Source organism: Dermacentor albipictus, chromosome 3, assembly GCF_038994185.2.
Source record: "Dermacentor albipictus isolate Rhodes 1998 colony chromosome 3, USDA_Dalb.pri_finalv2, whole genome shotgun sequence".
Taxonomy (NCBI): domain Eukaryota; kingdom Metazoa; phylum Arthropoda; class Arachnida; order Ixodida; family Ixodidae; genus Dermacentor; species Dermacentor albipictus.
Genome location: NC_091823.1, coordinates 148,119,361 through 148,132,965, shown reverse-complemented (window position 1 = coordinate 148,132,965; position 13,605 = coordinate 148,119,361). Strand labels below are relative to the sequence as shown.

General features: G+C 47.7%; 1 protein-coding gene across 7 annotated transcripts in view; it reads right to left on the bottom strand.

Annotated features, from left to right (window-relative positions):
- LOC135896687 (lysine-specific histone demethylase 1B-like) overlaps positions 1 to 13,605 on the bottom strand; it is a 98,299-nt gene that overhangs the window by 20,581 nt on the left and 64,113 nt on the right. For all 7 annotated transcript variants that reach the window (XM_065425180.2, XM_065425177.1, XM_065425176.1 and 4 more), the window contains exons 11-14: positions 13,025 to 13,215; positions 11,800 to 11,858; positions 5,783 to 5,983; positions 115 to 354 (exon numbers count right to left, since the gene is read on the bottom strand). In XM_065425180.2, coding sequence (XP_065281252.1) covers positions 115 to 354; positions 5,783 to 5,983; positions 11,800 to 11,858; positions 13,025 to 13,215 — 691 coding nt within the window. The remainder of the gene's footprint in view (positions 1 to 114; positions 355 to 5,782; positions 5,984 to 11,799; positions 11,859 to 13,024; positions 13,216 to 13,605) is intronic.

The following is a 13,605-nucleotide window of genomic DNA, read 5'->3' as shown; positions in this document are numbered from 1 at the left end:
TATTCCGGAGCTAAAGAATTTTACGTTCAAACTGTTTATTCTGACCAGATGAGCACGTTCTGCACAACTCATGACTATGTGAAAAGCCCTCGGAGCAGAAGTGGCTTGCCTCACCTTTTCGATGACGCCTGCGCCTAAATCCTTGAGTGCGGCCATTTTGCCCTTGGGCAGAGGCGGCAAGAACTGGATCTCCTGCTGCTGCAGGATGGCCAATGGCACCGTCACCAGAGCAAAGTCGGCCGAGAACTTTCCCTCCTCTTCCTCCTCCTCCTCCTCCTTGCCGTTGTGGGCGGCGGATCGCTCCGTAAAGACCCGCACGCCCCCTTCCTCAGAACCATACTCAATTGTCGTCACCTGCATTCAAAGAGACGGGGGTCTTCTCCCACTCCTGATGGCGCAACAAGCAGTTTACAGCTTAATGTGCCCCTCACCGGACCCTGTGATGACTGACGATTTCTACTGGCATTCACAGGACACTTCTGGTTTTACTACAGTTAAGCAGGTTTTACTACAGCTATTGCACTCGAGCATTTTGCCTACATCTCTTCCTGAAAAATTTGAAGCGCCGTCTAGGCAGCGTTTTACTCCCGAGAATTCTTCAAATTGGTTCATTATTAAGGGAGATGGCAGACATCGAAATGTTGTGTCACCGTGCTGCCAGGAGGCAAGCTTCGCTGCCAACATAGATAATACCCACCCCCCTTGCTTTGAGTAGTGCCTGCAGATGCCCTTCCTTCCGTGCCTCCTCTGCATCTGCAGGCTAGAAACTGCGCAGTTTATGTCACGTGCCCCACCTTTTTTTTTTTTTTACCGTATTCAGTTCATTTTTTTTCCTTTTGCTTCCGGTGGCTATTTCGCCCATTCTGCATTGAATGAGTTACCGAAGTCACATGCCACAACTGGTGACATTGCAGGCAATGCGCCTTAAAAGAAGAGGCATTTATGTGCATAATCTTGGTTCTCCAGCAGGAAGTGTAGCTCCCTCGAGAGAAAGGGTGCACAGGTTTTTATACAGTGGAATCTCATTAATATGTTTTGGGGAAAAGAAAGAAGAGAAGAAAACTCGTGAGAGATACGTACTAACAGGGAAAACATACATTCCGAAGTGATCAATATATCTGGTAGACTCAACTGTAGTTCCCAATCTGGCGAGACTCAAGGAGCTGAGATGCATGTTGTTCTTGTGGCTTGCGCAACATTATGTTTGCGTGCCTCAATTTCACCCTGGATGAGCAGTTTCTTCGGGTGTACATTTTGGCGGGAGGTTTTGACGTGCCCACTTGGCAAGAATCGTTCCGTCGACGCATGTCGAGCGCGTGCCACCCGGACGATCCGAGACGCGTGCACTTTTTAAGACAGTGATGGGAAAGCAAAACGAAATCAAACTGGTGGGCGACACCAGAATACGATGCCACCGCTGCCAGAACAGAGAACGATGGTGCGTTTGGGTTGTTGCCTATTAAAAGTGTGCAGTACACTTCTTATAACATGCAGGTTGTGAAACAGGTAAGGATGCTTATTGCAATGGGTTGGCGGTTATAGCTCTGAACGGTGATGTGTGATGGTCTACTTAGAGCTTTACTGGTACTGGAATGGGAAACCGAGTGGACGGTGGCATTTTCACATTACTGTTGCGGGGAAGCTGTCGTTGCAGGAACCTGCTACTCTCGATCGTGCATGCCTCGCACGTTTTCTTATTTACATGGGCTCTAGTGGCCGGAAAGCATATCATACGAACACAGTTTTGCAATATACTCGACGTTTGTGCCAAAAGATTGAGTTTTCCAGGAACGCATCCACTTGTAAAAAAGAAGCATAATTGTATTGGGTCATTTTCTGTGTTACTGATTGCAAACGTTGGCACCGGGGATACAAAACAGGATCATGTCAACAAGGTTCTATTGTACTCTTTCACGGTCTTCTTTTTGATTTATGCACAGTGCAGGTCCATTTGCGACTCCTAAACCTGGCGAGGGGTCTTCAAGGGTGCAACAGCTGCAGAAGGATTTGAAGCAATGTTTTGTAGCAGAAAAATCTTAATTTTGGAGCAGAAACATACTAATTTGAAAGCAGGTTACATGGAAAGAAAAACTCCATTTTGGAGCACCAAAATCTGAATTTGGAGCAGTTTAACAGAAGAAACTATACAGAAATCATCTATGAATGACTGTGAATGTAGTATATAGCCTGAACAAACGAGCGAGCGACAGTCAGGGTTCGTAAACCGATTGTCCGAGAGCATGCGCCTTCCCTCCCCTGCAAGTCCGAACAACGTCATACTACGTCAAGTTAGGTCCCTTTGCGCTCTTTTAGGCCACGAGTTGAACCCACTTAACGGGTGGATCCAGCGCTCCAAAGACATGCAATGGCATCAGCTGCAAAGTAGCATGCGGTGAAAGCGGAGATACGAACAACGAGTCCGTCAAAGTCTGGCTTCGTGTAAATTTGGAAGTCATGCTGTCGACAAACATGAACAGAGACATATACCATGCCGACAAAGCTTCACGTTTTAAAATCCTCTGCCAAACCGCACTCTTGCGCTGAGAGGCGAACTCAGTTCTGGCCGCAAGGCTTCAAAGGAGTGCATAATGACTTTTTGCGTTAACATGGACGGCACTGACAACCGTCGCCTATTTGCCTTTCGCAAATCAGCAAGGCCACGTTGCTTTAACCCTTTGAAGGCTTTTGCCGTGCATGTATGGCGGCGGTTTTCTGTCCCACAAGGTCTTTGCCGTACGGGTACAGTTTCGAACCTCCGTTTGAAATTTCGTGCCATAATGACGATGCGTGCTCACTGGGAGGTGCTGCCACCTCTTAGGACTTACAAGAAGCATTTGAAATTTGTGCTACCTTCTTGGGGAGATAAACAGAACTGATTTCAAACTTCAGTACGTCGCACAGACTGCAGCAACACCCCTTTTGCGGTTTCGGTTCCGCTGCGTGATCACAACGGAGGCGCGCGAAACGTCATTTTTTTCTTTGTCGGCATGCTCTCGCAGGGGCGGCGGAAGTTGATTTCTATCTTGATTGGCGCTGCTCTTAGCTTGTTTATCACCACCACTCACAAGGTATTCTTGTTGTCTGCAGCAATGCGCTTACGTGAGAGGTTGCCTCAGACCTCTGCCCAAGGCAGCCGCACGCAGAGACGATTTCATGTGTGCGCCAACACAACTCATCGTTCGAAGAAGAGAACAGACACGTATTTCAGGTGTGCAGACTGTGATAAGGCGCTGTGCGTAGACCCGTGTTTCAAGGAGTACCACACTCTGAAATACTATTGAACATTTTGCAGTTCTGAGTGATGCCATCACCAAAATATTGTTCCTAATTTTTTTTCTTTACTGTTAATTCCCGACTTTATACATTTCGTGCATTCAAGATCCACAATAAAGTAATTTGACCACCTTTGAAAGCTTTTCCGAAATAATTCGATCCTCAAAGGGTTAAAAAGCGAGAGTGCCGGCCAGTGACATACAGAGCAAACAAAAAAGCGTGGATGACGGAATAAACGTTTACGAGCTGGCTTTGCAAGTTCGAGGAAGATATGGTGGCACATATCTTCCGCGAAGAGTCGTGCTTATTCTCGACAACTGCACGGCGGATAACATCCAGCCAATGTTGACTGCAGTCAACGCAAAGTTTTTGCCAGCCAACACCACTGCGAAAAGCCAGCCCCTCGACCAGGGTGTCATTGCAACTGTAAAGGCACTGTACAAAAAGCATATCTGCGAAAGAGTTTTGCTGAACATGCAGCAGCAGTAGCCCCCTTTTATGACTGCTATTATTCGTGGCAGCGTTGTTGCTTCACCTTGCAGTTCAGCCATGGCAGTCTGCTTGCGACGACGAGAATATTGCTGCAACTCTAGTTCGACGTGCTTTGAGTGACACGTTGAGCGTCGGCCGATTAGTGCGTGCAATGCTCATTGAGCTTTCTCGCGTTTGTTTGACAGTGCACGCCTGATAGTTAACAATTATGTAGCAGCAAGCGGTTGAGTGCTTTAGTACAAGTTTATGATTTGGTAGCCCATTTCTAAGAAGATTGCAGACCATACTGTGTGGCATCTTGACACCGCGAGTTGTGTTGCGAGAGGATGGCAGCAGTGGCTTGAATTGCTTTAGCTCTCAGTCATTCTTTAGTACCGGTGCAACAAGGGTACTTTCAGTTGCGATCAAGCCCGCTATGGGTAAAATTTTTTTGGTCGTGATCGAGAATGGTAGCTGTCGCACGGTCTAACAGTACAGACAGAGTCAGTTGAGCTCACTCAGCATTACAGTGCAGACGGCAGCCTACAATCATGATTTACTGGATCTGCATCGTGCACTATTACGGTCGAAAGTGCCCAGCACCCAATCCGGATTAGAGTGGACAGTGCTCTAATGTACCCAAGTGACAGGGGCATAAATTCATCATGGCTTTAGACCCCTCGGGGTCGTCACAGTCGTGCTGCGTGACATGATAATAAAATCCTTTCTCTTCGTACTTGTGAGACGGCTTTTCACGCTAGTTCCTTCATGCTTCTTTTAGTATTTGACAAGTCTTTTGCCTATTTCATGGTTTGTAACATGCAGTGATATCACATCTTATCATGCCACTCGCTGTGCCCGAGCGAAGCTGCCGCTCCTGCCGACGCTCAGCGGTGGCATCCAGTGAAGGCTACGAGCCCCAGCGTCCCCTTTTAATAATGGACCCCAGTCACACGCGAGAATGCCCTCGATTGACGGCGTGATGCGGATAATAATTCCACGTGTGAACAATCGCAACTTACTTGACTCTGCGAACAACGGCAGTGGTGCATGCCTGTCCTCTCTCTTTTTTGCACTACCTGCCCAGATATGTGTAGAACTTCAAGGGTGCACACTGGCCCTTCGTGTTTTCGAGGCTGTTCTGGCACTGAACGGCAGGCTTATGCAGAGAAATGCATAGGAGACCATCTTGCAGCTGTTACTCCCGTATGCAACGCGCCTATGCGACCGCAGTGCCCAGAGACTTTTTTCATTAGCTCCTGCGAGCGGAGCTGCTCAGCGTCGTCGATAGCGCCACTAGATCAGGTTGGGAAGTCTATACGATGCTTACTATGCTGCCAGAGCGAAACATAATGCTCGCTCTGCACCACCTGCAGCAGGAAATGGAAACGACAGCAAGTTTCGGTTATTGCCTATTAAACATGTGTAGTATGCTTCGAAGAGCAATGAGCCTTACGTGCTGTGAAACAGACAGGCGAAGATGCTTATCGCATTAGGGTTGGCAATGATATCTGTGAATGCGGCATGCAACAACCTGGAAAAAGATTTGCTGGCACCAGAAGAGGAAGCCGAGTATTTGCTGGCGTTTTCGCACGAGACATGCGGGCGAGTATTGCAGGGAAGCTGCTGCGGTGGGCAACTGCCATTCTCAATTGTGCACGTCTTGTGGTTTTTCTTGTTTAGTAGGAATCTAGCACTCAGAATAGGCATCATATCATTGCAGTTTGGCGAGACACTGAACGTTGGGGCCGAACGATTGCTTTGGAGGAACCCACAAACCAATAAAAAAATTAGCTTCACTGTATGGGGCCATTGTTTTGTGTTCTCGAGTGCGAATGTTACCGCCAGGAAATTGTACATCACGGGATGGTCTCAACGAGGTATTACCGTACGCATTTTTTCCCCCCGACAAAATTTCAGCAGCGAGTTGGCACACTGTCCTTTGTGCACCGTTTTTAATTATCTACAAATCTGCCGACTCGCCCATCTTTCAATTCTCCTGCTGCGGAAGAAAGATCGCAGTCGGGAGCATGCGGACCTTGTGCCCGTAACGGATGTCGAGGCCTTCAGCCAGGGCCTGCAGGAGACGGCCGAAGCCGTCCGGGACGAGTGCGTGCTGACCGCTGAACTGGGGGAAGCGCTCGTTCTGGTCCCACTGCAGGGCCGACACCTCGCGCAGTGGCGCCCCGCATGCATACTCCAGGTTTCCAATGTGGAACTGGAGCACGTTGTTCTCTTCCTGCACACCAGACACATACCGAAAGAGAGGCGATTTAGTACGGCTGCAGACAAAGCGGGCTCTTAGTTTACTTGCAGCCACCATTTCGAACAACTGAACAGGCAGCAACCATCGACTGACAAATTTGTTCGCAGGGTCACAAAACACATCGCACTGATATGTCGTGAAAGAACAAAGCAGATTAAGAAAAATGGCACAACGCGCATTTGAGGGCAAAATGGCAAGAAGCTATTTGCCGTGCATTGTAACATACTTTGTCAAAATTAAATTGATTAAATTCTGGAGGTTTGCGCATCAAAACCACGATTTGATTATGAGGAGAAGAGCGTAGTGGGGGTCTCCAGTTTAATGCTGACCGTCCGGGGTTCTTTGACACGGACCCAAAGCATGGCACATGAGTGTTTTTGCATTCCGCCCTCACTGGAATATGGCTGCTGCAGCCGGTATCGGACCCACGAGTGAGCTCAGCAGCGCAAAACTGGTCAGCAAGGAAATGGGCCATACATGTGAAATAGCAGGGAGCATCAACAACACATTTCGCAATGGCATGAAAGCCACCTACATCACATGTTGTAATAAGGGGGGTTACTGCTCCATAAACACATTAACAACAGAAGTAGAAGTGGACAGGACGTGCGCTCTAGTGCAACAAGTTTCTTTTGCATTGGGCTGTTTTTCCTGTGCGTTATTTCTGTGCATGCCCTGCCCACTTCTACTTCTGTTGTCCGCATGCTTATAGTGCAGTAACCTCCTTACTACAAGATGAAATTCCACCAACTAGCCCAACTTGCCGCTCTACTACATCACATGCTCTTGTTAAGGGGCGAAGTGGGTATTCTGACCTTCGTTAATACCCCTTTACCAAATTTTATGAAACTGCACAGCCTTGTTCAGTTTTTTATGCTGATTCCAAATATGCAAATGTTTTTAAAACATGCCAACTAGTTCTGAAGTTAACTAAGATTAATTATCATTGTTTCTGGGAATAATGGAGCAAAAACTACTCATCAAAATCTTGCCTTAGGCATATAGCTCGATACTAGGAACCATAAGCTTCACAATGGTAGAAATAATTTTTGGTATAACAATTATATTAACAATTATACAGCACATCAAAGCTTTCTGTTCAAAATGTGTTCGAAGTGGCTGTTTAAAGTACGGACAATAAAAAAGTATTAAAACTGAGATACAAAACTCTGCTCCTACCATTGTGTGCATTATTCATGTAGCTCAATAATGCAACAAGAATTACAATTCTAGGTACCCCGATTACTGCGAAATCGCTCCCGGAAGGATGCAAATATTCAAAAATTCATGTTTTGAGAAAACATAAAAAACAGACAAGTGCATTTTTATTCAAACATAATAAAAAATATTGATATATCCACATATCTAAATGGTCAGTAGCCACCAGGAATGTAATCTGTCTGCCTGCAGCTGCCTAAATGGTGTTTTTTGAAGGCTTGTTGCACATTTCTTGCAGATGCGTGCTTGCGGGCTGATGCTGCTGCTCGCGGGTTATCTTTCTCAGACATTTTCATGCTGTTCGGTAGCCTCGGGTTCAAATGAAGCTGCTGGTGTATGATGGCAGATGAAGCTCTCTCATTCACCAAATTAAATTTCATTACTGCCTCAGTCACAGCAGCTTCAACAGCAAAAAGCGAGGCACGCTGTTCCTTAGGGCGGCGGCGGCGGCGGCAGCAGCAGCAGCAGCAGCAGCAGCAGCCTGGTTACGCTCACTGCAGGGCAAAGGCCTTTCCCATACTTCTCCAACAACCCTGGTCATGTACTAATTGTGGCCATGCCGTGCCTGCAAACTTCTTAATCTCATCCGCCCACCAAACTTTCTGTCGCCCCCTGCTACGCTTCCCTTCCCTTGGAATTCAGTCCGTAACCCTTAATGACCATCGGTTATCTTCCCTCCTCATTACATGTCCTGCCCATGCCCATTTCCTTTTCTTGATTTCAACTAAGATGTCATTTACTCGCGTTTGTTCCCTCCCCCAATCTGCTCTTTTCTTATCCCTTAACGTTACACCTATCATTCTTCTTTCCATAGCTCGTTGCGTCGTCCTCAATTTCAGCACAACCCTTTTCGTAAGCCTACAGTTTCTGCCCCGTAGGTGAGTACCTTAGGTGGCAATGCCCAAATCATGGAATGCAAGCATTCATTATTGTTTTGCGTCATGCTGCGCTGGCACCTTTGAAGCAATTTTTCTTCTGTGAGGCGCTCATACACTGGTAGGAGGGCTTGACAAACATGGACAGGCAAATTATATCGGTGCTTTGGGATAGGCTCATTTTTTGCTTGCGCAGCCTTCTGACGGCACCAAGGGTCTGAAAGAGATGGGCAAAGACTGTGGTTTGAAGCCTTGTCGTTTGACGTGATGTGGTGGCATGTTGCCATCACAGCCTTCTGCATAGCCTTCACATCGCCTTTGTTGGATATTAATGCCCATCCATAGTAGGCACTGAGTTTCGTGATCAGGCCACCTGCCAATTTTCCTTTGCCACCAAGTGTTTCAGAAGCAGAGCACTTGTGTTTGGCAAGGAGAGTGCGCAAAGCAGCCCTCATCCTTTTTTGGATGTGATTCACAGAATCTTTCTTCTCGACTGGCACAAAGCCACACACTTTCACTTGTCTGAAAGCAAGAAATGCACGACTGTCACCATTTGAGAGGACTGTAGTGTAACTCAGTTTCCGCAGCTTAAGTTACCTCTGGAACAGTACAAGTGCCACTTCAACTTCCATCTCCCCTGCTTTTTTTTTTCTGTATTCTTTTTTTCCACACATATGGCTTGCCTTCCAATCTTGGTAGTCCAGGTCACCAGGTTTTGGGCCGCTCACACACCCAGCACAGAAGCTACTCAGGAAAACGTAATTGAGCACAAGTCCGGAGAACAGTTCGACGACTGTGCCGACGCCGGTGTGTGACGAATGGCCGCGCATCATCCCCCCGAGCCATCGTAGGATACCGCTATATTCCCGGAGTTTGCAAGTTTCAAGTCATTATACAATGACTTCACTGATAGCGCACATGTGCCCACCAGCTTTCGGGCAGCCGGCGGCGGCGCCAGCTTCTGCTTGACATAGCCTTGCCACGTTTTGTTATGAATGCCCCGGCGCGAGATATTTATTGCAGCAAAAACTTCGTTCATCGCTGTTTGTCGATTTCCGGTGCTAACCATCGCACGAGCAGCGAGAATGTTCACTACGAAGGCGTTGACTGTATTGCTGTTTCTTGCGCCCGGTGAGCTCCACTGGGAAACAACGTCGCCGCAGTTTTCACAAATGGCGATAAGCTTGACGGCAAGGCCGTATTCTTGCTCCTCTGGGTCAAAAGTCACGGAGCCGCCACAGAGACTGCACTTTAGATGCGAGACCAAAGCGCTTATCGCCTCCGCACTGATAATATAAAAGCGTGACTCCATCTCCGCCGGCTCATCCACACCCGTTGCTGACACTCGTACACGTCCAATTTCCGCTTCGTTGTTGAAGTTCCCGCCAGTTGTTGGAGGTTTTCCTCTGCTTGCTTCTGCTGTTGGAGCAATTCCGCTGGCTGCACCATCTTTGTGTCATGCCGAACGCTGCTCCTATGATCACTATCGGCCGGCGACGTCGTTAGGCCTAGTTCGCTCTCACCAGGTCCGTTGCATCCTGCGTCGCAGTCGTCACTTGAAACCGCCGGTGGGTGGTTGTCGCGGTGTTTTCCGGCAGGGTCGAAGTTGTAGCGAGCTTGCTTTCTTTTCTTGCCAAACTTGTTTCGAGTGGCAAACTTCCCGTCACTAAACGCTACGCTAGCGGCTTTCAAGATGGCGTCGCGGTTCACTTTACAAGCGCGTCCGCACACCGCAACAGACGACGCCAGCTGCCTAAGCCAATTGCAGGACTTTTTTCGGTGTGGCATTTTTTTCGGTAGGGAGACGAACGAAAATGTGGCGGGAAATTGAAGAAGCGAAGTAGTACTTTCCAACGTGACCAAAATGGCCACGACAGCATACGTCGTTAGGCAGTGGCGTGGCATGAAAAAAGCCCCCTTTTTATGTATCTTTTTGTCAAAATATAGCTCGCAGCGGTTACATTAATTGATGTCGCAGCTAAGATATTGATCTGTGACGTGGGAAACTTGGTCAGAACATGCGGCAGTGTTTGTATATTATGAAAATACCACTTTCAAGAAACCCATTTTTTCTCGCTTTTTTGGTCTATAAGACATTCGGGATCGGCTTCGAATCGGGGCCAGCCTAGATTCGAGTAAATACGGTAGTATCGTTGGATAGATAATTTTTCCTCTTCAATTTAATACAACACCCTTTATTATCAAGCATACTCTGTGATAGGAAAAGAGGTGTTTACTAGACTACACAAAAGCTGCTGCTTTTTCTGCGGGCAGGAAAGTGTTAAGAACACGAATGCAGAACAGCTGCCAAGGCCTGCTGATGCTTAAATGACTAAATTATTCACCAGAGAAATTAAATAAGCACACATTCATTACAACCACTCAAAATGAGGACTGTCAGGAGTTCTGTACTGGTTTTTGTGCCTGAACTACACCCCAGAAATCCCTAACACCCAATCACAAAACAAGCATTTCCGCCAGTAACAACGGAAAAAAAGATACCGTATTTACACGATTGTAAGTCGACCACTTCTTTAAATTTGAAAGTCTGAAGTTGGGGGGTCGACTTACAATCGAAACCAAAACATGGCCCCGCCAAAAAAGTGAGACCAACAGGAGCTACAACGTAGTTACAATTTTATGTTTGCTCTATGGCCCTACCCGTATCTTTTCGCTATCCTGCGTGTTTGTTCGCTTTCGAAAGGGTTTTTCAACATTTCTGAGAATTTTACAGTGCATGCAACACTGATGGGGGAGGGGGCGTGTCAATAGTTGATGGAAGCGCTGCTGTTCCCATTTGCGGCGGCACCCTCAGAACAGCAGCGCTTGCGGGGAGTATCGGTAGTTCATGGAAGAGCAGACACCGCTCGCGGGTTTCTCTTTCTCTGTTGAAAGGCATTGGCTTGACGCGTTCCACTTGACTGCCGGCTACGTGCTACTTCTATGCTTCCCCAGTCGTCATGAGTGCTCCAGGCCCACTAATCGTTCGGCACTCGTTCACAGCAGTGTTCAACAAGGCTGCCATCCTTCACGCCGAAGAAACAAATCACTGCGCAGCGGGCCGCAATTTCTATGTTTCTGAACGGGTGGTGCGAGAGTGGCGACTGCAGCGAAGCGAAATTTTCATCTGTGACGGCAAGTGAGAAATTTCCCACGTGCCGAAGTCTGGACGCTTTCCGGAGCTGTAGGCTAAGCTTGCGGCATACGTTGCTGAAATGCGTGATTGGCCCCTGCCAGTGAAGTGCGATATGGTCATGAAACAAGCCCGGACCTTCGCCTTAAGGTGCTGCTCTGCTGTGAGTACAACGAGTGGGTGGTGGCAGAAGACCGCGAAATTACGCCAACCGGACCTGTCAAAAGAGCCTCCCTAACGGCTGCGTGTGGTTAGGTGCATTCGGTGTGGGCTGCTGTTCCACAAGATGTCCTGGTGCGGTCATTTGCCAAATGTGAAATTTCGCTAGACCACGACGCACTGTGGGACCGCAGCAACGATGACGATGGCAGCACTAGTGAAGACGAGTAGTCCAGTGACCATGTCAGCTACTAATAAATTTTCTTTATCGAATGCGCCCTCGGGTATGCTCTCTCTCTCTATTTTTTTCCTGTCACACGATATGGGGGGGTCGACTTGCATTCGAGTCGACTTACAATCGTGTAAATACGGTAACAAGCATAAAAATGAGCTGGTCGACTTACGTCACTGAAGACCATCTGCGTCTCCTCCAAGAAGCTCTGGTGCATCTCCATGAGTTTGTCTGCAAAGTCAAGTTTATATTCCTTCATTTGCTGCAAAGGCAATAGCAGTAGAAAGCCCACATTCTAAGTATATTCACACATTTGTTTGACACTGCAGACACTCCAAGTATGTTATGCACCTTTACGAGTCCCCCAAAACAGAAACTGTATGTGATGAGCATACTCCAACTGACCACCCCAGTTAGCGAGTCGAAGTTTTTTTTTTAATTCTGAGGTTTTATGTGCCAAAAACACAATCTGATTATCAGACATGCTGTAGTGGGACTAGTCCAGATTGCTTTTTACCACCTGGAGTTCTTTAATGTGCACCCATTGCACAGCAAACGAGGTGTTTCTGCACCCCCTCTTATCAAAATTTGGTTGCAATGGCCAGAAGTCGAGCTTGTGACCACGTGCGTACCAGCACAATGGCATAGCAACAGCACAGCAACTAAGTAACTGCGGCTGGTCTACCGAGCATGCTGCGGTCGTTACTGTGAAGCAATGTCAGAGAACACAAAATGCCATTCCCATTTTCCATACTGCCAAGTTCTAATGGTAGCACATAGGAAAATGAAGCAAATATGGACAGCAACCACTAACCACCACACTAGGTATAAAGACTAACTTGGCTCGCTGACTTGCTAAAGATAGCCTTTTGTTGCACTGTCTTCCTGACTCTGGTTTTACCGTGTTGCGACAATATTTTGCTACCTGGCGAGAATGTCTAGCGGTGTTCAATAGGCATCACTTCGTGATGTGCATAACAATCATTGCTAGTCGAACCAAGCAACCGACGGTCCACAGCATCGAGGTTGGAAACGCAACCATTATGTGAAGATTCTTCAATTCGTTTTCTCTCATCCATCGCAGCGAGTGGCTATTACCGGCGATAAGGAAGGCGGCTTTATGTGATCCAATGACAATAGACAAAAGAAATTAAAATGAATAAAATTTTTACATTGTAAGACCCATGGTTTTCAATGATTATGCATGCACGTGCTTGTAAATACTGCACATTCGTTAATTTATGACTCTTTTCAGCAGGCACCTAATGAAGATTGCTTGCAACATTACTACACTCGATAGCAACATGGCCCCGTTCAGCTTATCAGACAATGCAATGATCCCGATGGAGCCTGCAAAATAAAGTTTAGCAGGGTGCCACGACTGGTCCCGTCCTCACCAAAGAGGCAGATGTCCTTGGTCTGCCCGAGACGCCACTGCGCCACGGCGTCCAGCATGGCGTTGAAGTGAAACTCGACCCGGTGGTCACGCTCAGACGACACGATGTGACCCTTGGTCGTGTACAGGTCACAGTGGTCGCGGATGAGCCGGATGCCATGGCCAGTCTGCAGGCACAGCGTTGTCAGGGGGCTGGAAAGTGGGAAGGAGGGATACCAACAGCGGTTGACAGCGGGCTGTCCGAGCCGCTTAATCTCGACCGCGAATAAACTATTCCTGCGCGTGCTCAAACACACGGCAATGACAGGTACATCTGCCGACCGATACTCGGACAACCTCAACTAGCTTCTGCACCACCACTGGCTCAATACGATGACTGAAATTTCGGACGCTATACAGTGCGCCGTTTTATAATTTGGGCTCCACCTGCAGTACCACGCGCTAATTTTGTCAAGAGCGATATTTTTGGTTTCATGTCGCTGGCATGTCCTCAGAGGGGAAACCAGCAAAGACCTAGGTGATCCAGTGGCTGCCGACGCAGCCCAAACTATGGCATAAGCCAAGCCCAAGTTGCTAAAGAAG